The sequence below is a fragment of the Peromyscus californicus genome, unplaced genomic scaffold (assembly GCF_007827085.1).
Source record: "Peromyscus californicus insignis strain IS unplaced genomic scaffold, ASM782708v3 Scaffold_18__1_contigs__length_77618521, whole genome shotgun sequence".
Taxonomy (NCBI): Eukaryota; Metazoa; Chordata; class Mammalia; order Rodentia; family Cricetidae; genus Peromyscus; species Peromyscus californicus.
Window position 1 is genome coordinate 77,060,346 of NW_026294480.1, and position 8,259 is coordinate 77,068,604.

At 40.2% G+C, this 8,259-nt stretch overlaps 1 protein-coding gene across 1 annotated transcript; it reads right to left on the reverse strand.

The window, feature by feature from the left end:
- Positions 1–5,259: 5,259 nt before the first annotated feature.
- Positions 5,260–6,664, reverse strand: LOC128113299 (actin-related protein 2/3 complex subunit 4). Its single transcript, XM_052742856.1, has one exon. The coding sequence runs from the start codon at positions 6,654–6,656 to the stop codon at positions 6,150–6,152; it is 507 nt and encodes a 168-aa protein (XP_052598816.1). The 5' UTR covers positions 6,657–6,664; the 3' UTR covers positions 5,260–6,149.
- Between the last annotated feature and the right edge of the window lie 1,595 nt (positions 6,665–8,259).

The following is an 8,259-nucleotide window of genomic DNA, read 5'->3' on the forward strand; positions in this document are numbered from 1 at the left end:
GTAGTATTCTGTGCTTGGAACCCTTGTTGTCCTCTTCCTTACTCTTGACTCTGAGGTGGTGTAGCAGCCAAGAATCTAGGAACTTTAACAAATATGCTCCAACATCAAAAGGAACTCTATAAGCAGCCTTCCGGTGTGTTTGTCCCCACTCTACTGAAGGGGCTACTGCTCCTCCTCCTTGGCCTCCTCCTCCTTTTCTCCTTGACTGTTTTCATCGTTATTGTTTTCTTCCTTCTCTCTACTTTCTTTTCATATCACTCTTTCTATTGTGTTTTTGTGTTTGTTTAGTTTGATCATTTTAAATGTACAGTTTGCAGCTGGTTTCCACCATGAGACTAAATCAACTATCATATGTTTAGAGAAAATGCCACTGAACATAGAAGGAAAAACAGAATGATACATCAAAGAAAGAAGTTATACACATATAACTACTCCAGAGCCAATTAGGAAGATAATCACAAAGTAAAAGCAAGCATTTGCTCATACATCGCTTCAGGCTCCATCCCTCTCATAAGCAGTGAATTAGCTCATGATGATTTCCGGAGCTTGTCAATGTTGGGCCCACGTTTAGCATGTGGATAGTAAGGCATCTTCTTCCCTATGAAGAAGGCACACAGTTAGGTATAGGTAATGCTGGCCTTTGCTTTGAATTAGCCATGCACTCCGAGAATAATGTCATGTCATAATGTTACCATGCCATACTTCTACTCATTCTTATTGTGTTTACATTCCTGTGAACTAGATAAAAACAACCAAGTCCCAAGTATGCAATAACTTATACCAACTAAACACAGTGTCCAATTTGGACCTTCTATAGAGAGCTTCAAGGAAACTAGCAACCTTGCAACTACCAAATTTTAGAAAAATATAACAGTCAACCTGAACCACACACTTCAAAATATTTTTAACCTGAATCATATATTTAATTTTCTTTCTGTATAGTACAGTTATCTGGTAGCATTCAAATACCAATATCCTGCACCTAAATTCTAATATTATAAATTAATTGTGTGACTTGGAACATGTTAGGTGATTCTTGTATTGGGTATCTGGGAATGTGTATCAATATATGTGAATTAAATTAAATTAACAATTGACATTTCTTTAAGACCTTCCACAATATATGGACATAGATTATGTCTAGAAATAAATTAAACAAATGACTTCAAGAATACCTCTGTCTCAATTTCATGCACATTTTAGGTAAAGCAAAATATTAATCTAGGATTTCTTCTTAATTGTCAGAATTCTCTATTGCATTTTGGTAGGGTGTATGATCTTGTCTAAATTCTCCCAGAGTGTTGTAACACACAGCACCTCAAAGATGTTCCAAATGAATCAATGGCAATATAAGAGATGAATGTGAAGGAGAAGTAAATCTGACATTGAACTGTCTCTCTTGGTGGAACCAGAGCCATTACAGAAAAAGCCACAGGAGTGACAAGATCACCCTAGCCTATCTTCTGTGTTTTCAGAAAGAAGCTGGAGATACTTACAAAAGGAGGCTGTCCTCTGTCCTTGTGCTTCTGGCTTATGTCGTCTCTGTTCTTGCTGAAATCTGGTGCATTGAAACCATGACTTGCCAATAAGTTTATGCAGCATAATTTTCACTATTTGCTGTTAAGCATTTAGAATGGTCACTAATGATATTCCAGTCTTTTCTTTCTGCATGGAGGTTCTGGTAGAAATAAACTTTCACTCTTTCTATAATCAAAGACTTCAAATGATTAAATGCTCCTTTGGTTTCACTCCAAGCTACAAAATAAGCTGGTCTAAACTTTTTAAATATTCTTTTTTATTCAAATATCAACTTTTTTCTACATTAGCCAAAACTATTCTTTCTCTAATTCATGCTCATTTGTTTTGATACATATGTAAACTCAGATACATACAGGTATCCTTTTTCAGTACTAAAGATTAAATTCAGTTTCATGTATGCTAGGCAAAGGCTCTGATGCGGAGCCTCAGACCTGACTACAGTTTCTGAAAGAATTTCTCGACTTATATTTCAGCTCTTCAACTGAGTTTTCATTTTCACACAGTGTTGCTAACCTCTAAGAGGTGTTCCACTTTATGATGATTTCTTTCACTTCATCCATGTTTTTTTTCTCATGCTCAAAAAATATTAATGCTAGGGTTTTGGGTTTTGGTGTGTGTGTATGTGTGTGTGTGTGTGCGTGTGTGTGTGTGTGTGTGTGTGTGTGTGTGTGTGTGTGTATTTAGTTCTTTTCCCCTTAAGCAACCAGCAACTTGTATTTGCCAGTTTGACATCAGCTCTGTCTCTCATGGTATAAGTATTTCTCTGATCTCTGGCAATCCTTGGTTAATGGACCACATTAAGAGTGAGGAAAGACGGTCGGTGGTGGCGCACACCTTTATATGATGATTTAATATGGCTGAATTTAATCCCAGCACTCGGAAGGCAGAGGCAGGCAGATCTTTGTGAGTTCGAGGTCAGCCTGGTCTCCAAAGCGAGTTCCAGGAAAGGCGCAAAGCTACACAGAGAAACCCTGTCTCAAAAAACCAAAAAAAAAAAAAAAAAAAAAGAGTGAGGAAAGAAAGGCTGTGGTTATTTAGATGAGACTGAGCTTAGCTGCTGGATGACCTGTCAGGAGGATGTACTAAGGAAACTCCAGTATTCAGACTTGAAAAGGCTTTATTCTTGAGTAAGCCAGATTTCAGAGAGCTGGCTTAAGTCTTCTACCTGGAAGGAGGCTCACTGCTAGTGGAAGAACTAAGACCCTAAGGGACTCAGCATCATTTAGTTCTATACTGTAGTAGAAAAGGTTTTCCCAGGAAACCCCTGACCTAGTCTCTGGAAAGGAACTCTCTGTCTCTGTCTCTGTCTCTGTCTGTCTCTCTCTCTCTCTCTCTCATACACACACACACACACACACACACACACACACACACACACACGCGCGCGCGCGCACACACACACACGCGCACACACACACACGCGCACACACACACACGCTGAGTGACATTTCCTGGCAGTAGAGGGTGATGAGGGGAGCGAGGGAAGAATGCTTCTGATACTGACTTTCAAGTCATCCTTTTATTGAGCACCTTTTCTTTCAACTTCCAGAACTGTTGGTCCTAATAACTGTCAAATTTGGGGAATTCTGAGTTACAGACATGGTTTTCTCTGGCTTTCCCCAATGCAGGTTTAACACTCAAATTGCTTGAGTCTAAAAATCTAATCATTGCTTTTCTGTATTAATAATTTTGTTGCTATTATTTCCTCTACTGTTATTGCCATTCTATGAATTTATATCTCTAAAAATTTCTTCCTGGTAGTCTTTGGGGGAGTAAAATTTGACACATACTGAAATTAAATTTTACCAATGTACAGTGCTATGGGATGTTCTGTATGCTAAACAATTCTAAACGGAGCCAAAAACAGGTTCCTACTTCATGTCTCATGCGGGTGGTGACACATCACAACATGTGGGCTTGACCTGCAACATGGCTGATTTCCACAGCCATACACAGAGGCATCTCTAGGCCGCACATTAAGCTTTGTAGTAGATTTAGCCTTTGCTAGTACAAAAAAAAAAATGAGTTTTCTGGGCTACATGCTGCTGGATGGAAGCAAAGACCCACCACTGTTTCCCAGAGGTGGGAGGGAGCATGGTTCACGGAGCTGGCTGTAAATGTAGTTCCGCTATGTTGGGAAGCTGAGGTGGGCAGAGAATGCTGCAGTTAAAGCAATAGATTCACAATAAAATAGATCCAGATGAAATAAACTCTAAACAGTTTATACTGTGTGTAAAAATGTACATAGGCTTGAAAGAGAGAGAAAAAGGAATATAGAAATAATATAGGAATAAAGAAATAGAAAGTTTTAAAAAATAAATTCTTTAAAGAGAAAGTAAAAGTAATATAAAAATAAGCCATGTAAAGATGGAAATCACACAGAGAGTCTGGATTATATTGTCTTTGGGATGTTTAACTGCAGAAAGGTATTTGATTGTAAAAACTACTGACTTAAATCAATATGTATATTTTAAAGGTATCTCAATTTCAAAATTTATGTCTGAGGATACATTGCTTTGGAAAAGAGGTTCTGCTCTTGTTTCCACAGAAGATGAGAACCTGTTGATTGCTTCCAGGCAAATATGGTTTGATCAAGGAAAACCCCCTGAAAGGTCTCTGATGACACCATGGCCCAGATCATCCAACATCCAAAACCAGCTTCATAGCAATTGGCTGAGATGATCCATCCTCACAGATGCTACAGCCAAGATTTGACTATAATTCTTAATTTTCTCAGGACCTCCATAAGATTACCAGTGGCCCCTATTAGCAGGAAGTAGTATGAGAAACTACACCCACATTCCCAGAAAATGGATTATGGATGTTTGTCTATGTTTAGATTGTTGGTTGCAAATTGTTATTGGTCATAGTCAATCTCTTTCTAAAAGAAGAAAGGAGGATATAATATAAAAATATAGGCTGCAGATATGATAGGATGAAAGGGTAAATTATTGAATCTGCTTTTAAAGAGCAACAACTTGTTTGAAGTGTTTTACATTGCTATGGATTTTAGTTTATTGATACAAATTTAATTTTTTATACTATTTGCATATTTCTACTCTTGTTTAAAGTATTTTGTTTGTACAACTCATTTGAAATTGTAATGCATAGTTGAGAAATACAGATATTCAAACTTATAGTCATGTTAGGTTTTCTAGATATACATAGATATATTTCAGATAAATAAGTAATCTTCAAACACCTCAAAGACCTACAGAATAGGGCATTTAAAATGTTTTAAAAACTTAGACTTTTCTGGACAATGAGACATGTCTGCTCCTGGCAGCACCAATTACTTCAAGAAAGATGATGGGCACCAAAAACACTTCATATGGAGTTTATCTTCTTCTTCATGGCAAAAGTTAGCCATTTGGGCAAGAAACTATTCTTTCCTGGACTGCTTGACAAACTGTCCTATTAAACTGGACATGCAGGACCCATAGGAAGGTGACCACTGAACTTTGCAAGGCGAGATGGTCTTTCAGGTTCCTGCTTCACAGAAAAAACTACCAGACATTCTACAGTATACAGAGAAAAGTGACTAAGAGACTCTAGGCTGGTAGGCTGAAGATAAATGCCCTAACACTACAGACAAACTTTGGGTGACTGTCTAGGTAGCCAGCTGTCTCTGTCATTCTAGATTTTTGGAAGTTGATTACAATGCTCTTCCTGTTTACTTAGATAATAATGTGTCCTTTTTTTTTTTTTTTTTTTTTTTCATGCAGCCCCAAAGGGGCAGGAAGAGACTTTAATTAGGGGAAGGGAGGATTCATCAGAATCAGAGACAGCGAGCGTGGGAGCAGAGGAGTCAGAGTAGGCGAAGCCCAGCTGGGCACTCAAGGACTCACCTCTGCACCTCCAGCACAGGCACTGGACCCAGACAGGCAAGCCTTGGGGCCTCTCAGCTGGGGAGGTGTTGGGGGGGCGACTCCAGGTGGCCCCTGCAGCCAGAAGTTGCCTGGCTTTTGGACCCCAGCTCCTAGGTCTGCCTGGCAATCATAGATTCAGCCCTTGTTCCCAACCAGTGCGGTGGCCATCTTCAGGCAGAACTCAGGAGGCTAGTAGAGAGTCCTTACCACCTCTATTGGGCCCAAGGAGTAAGACAGCAAGGAAGAGAAACTGGAGTCTGAAACTTCTCTCTCCCCACCTGGGGTGGCGCAGGAAAAATAGTCGCCTTCTGGCTCCAGGCCCGCCCAGACCACAGCGACCAATAAGGTACAATCACTGGGGCCAGTCACAGCCACTGGAGGTGGAGGTTGTTTAAAAAAAAAAAAAAAAAAAAAGACAAAAAGGTTACGGTCTTCCACAAGCACAGAGTTTAGGTTTCAAGACGTTTAAAAAAAAAGTCTGTCCCGGCCCAGGGGACTAAACATCAGAAGCTAGTCTGACCAGACACGTGTGGCCTTGGGGTAGGTCCACTGCTGCCTTTTTGCACAGCTAGAAAGCACACCACACCCACCTCCCGCATCCAATGCCCACCCAACCCTGCTTCCTGCTGCTGCCGCTGCCGCCGCACCGCTGCTCCGGGGAGTGACTCCAGGACACCTTCGCAGACACGCAGAGACACAGGGAAGGCCAAGGGGGAAGATCGCGAGATCCAGCCAGATGGTTTAAAAATTCTTGAGGAACTCCTCAGCCACAATGCGGGCCCGGGCATTGACTGACAGCTTCATCTCACTGATCTCCTTGTCAATCTCTTCCATGAAATGGATTACAAAGTCCACCAATTTGTGTTTGTACATCTGCTCCGTGTGGAAGTTGGTGATGAGAAAGCTGATGTCATACCCCTCCACAGGTTTCCTTCGAAGGATAAAGAAGTTCTCTGCTCGCATCATCATGAAGCGCATGAACTTATGGCATAAAATCTTCTCAATCTCATCAGCCTGTTTCACAGCAATGCTGACCCGGACAGAATTGATGGAACCCTCAATCAGAACCTTTTCCTTCTCATTCCTGCTGATGGTAACAGGTTGCAATAGGAGTTCTTTGCTACTCCTGACTTCGACCTCTGGCTTGTTGTGTCGTTCCACAACCTGGGAGGAGAAGTTCTCCAGGCAGAGAGCAGCCTGCAGTGTGGCCCGCACGGCACTAAGGTAGGGACGGAGAGTGGCAGTCATCGCGGGTGCTGTCTCTAATGTGTCCTTTTGAGGTCTTTGATGTAGTTGAAGACTAGATAGTTACAATTATGATTTTCTTTGGTTATGATAAAAGATAAATTAGATATAAAACCTTAAACTCACAAATATAGGATAGATAAAATATTTTCTTTAATTTTATAAAATACAAATAAACTAGATATTGTAACTCTAATTCTGGGTTGATAACTGTTAGTTATATGTAATTTTACTATGTTAAAGTTAAAACTTTCCTTTTTAAATAATCAGAAAAGGTGAGGTGCTGTGGGATGTTCTGTATGCTATGAATGTGTTGCTCTGATTGGTTGATAAGTAAAATTCTGATTGGCCAGTAGCCAGGCAGGAAATATAGGTGGGATAAACAGACAAGGAGAATTCTGGGAAGAGGAAGGCTGAGTCAGGAGATGCCAGCCTGCTGTCCAGGGAGCAGCATGTAATAGCACACAGGTAAAACCACAGAACATGTGGCAACATACAGATTAACAGAAATGGGCTGAGTTTAAATGCAAGAATTAGTCAGTGGTAAACGTGAGCTAAAGGCCGAGCAGTTTTAATTAATATAAGCCTCTGCGTGTTTACTTTGGTCTGAGCGGCAGTGGACTGGGTGGGACACAGGAAAATTTTCAGCCACTGTATGGAATCCAAATAGTCTCAATAGTCCCCAGTATTTGATTAATTAATTAAGTTACAGAGCACCTTTACAATGAAAAACTATGCAATCACAGAGACTTATACCAATGAATGATGATATGGGAATACATGAAAATGATAGTTGGTAGTACTAATAGAAGTAATCTAAGTAATGTCTCAGCCCTTTCTCCTCCTACAGATCTTATATTGATTTAATTTCACAAAAAATATGCAAGAAACTACTGTTATAATTCATCTTTATGTGGGAAAACTGAGACTTAGGATGATTTAAGTAGTTCCTTAAGGATAAACTATCTTTAACTCAGATTTGAAAACACTTTTGCCTTGTATTTAGGTCTGTGCTATTACAAAATCAGCTTACAGATCCAGGTTATAGCCTATCATTTTGGGAAGTCATTGTGTCAGGAGTTTGAAGTCACAGTGCATCCACAATCAAGAAGCAGAGAGAAGCAAGTTCTTATATGTATGCTCAGCTCACATTCCCCACACTTACACAAACCAGAATTTTCTACCTAGTGAATGGTGCTACCAACAGTGGCTGGATCTCCCCACTTCTACTAATGCAGTGAAGATAATCACTGCACCCAGGCATTTCCACAGACCAATTCAATATAGGAAATTCTTCATTGCTGCTCCCCTCCTGGGTGATTTTAGATTCTTTCAAGTTGGCATTTACAACTAACCACCTCAATTAACAATGCATTCTGAACTTACAAGCATCAATGAGTTCTATGCATTTGCTGTATCATGCTAAATGACAGAAAGGATGACAAGTATGTGTCCAACCAAGTGTGGCCTCTGGAGTTTCTCCTGTCTCTGTGAACAACATGATGCGTAGCAGCTAAGGCAGGTAAGAAATCTGACAGGGCTAAGAGGTCTAGAGCAAAAGTGGGCAGACTTGATTTCCTTTATGCTTCCCAGAATCAGCTTACTC

Coding starts and splice junctions, on each gene's coding strand:
- LOC128113299 (XM_052742856.1), bottom strand. CDS start 6,656: ATGACTGCCACTCTCCGTCCCTACCTTAGTGCCGTGCGGGCCACACTG.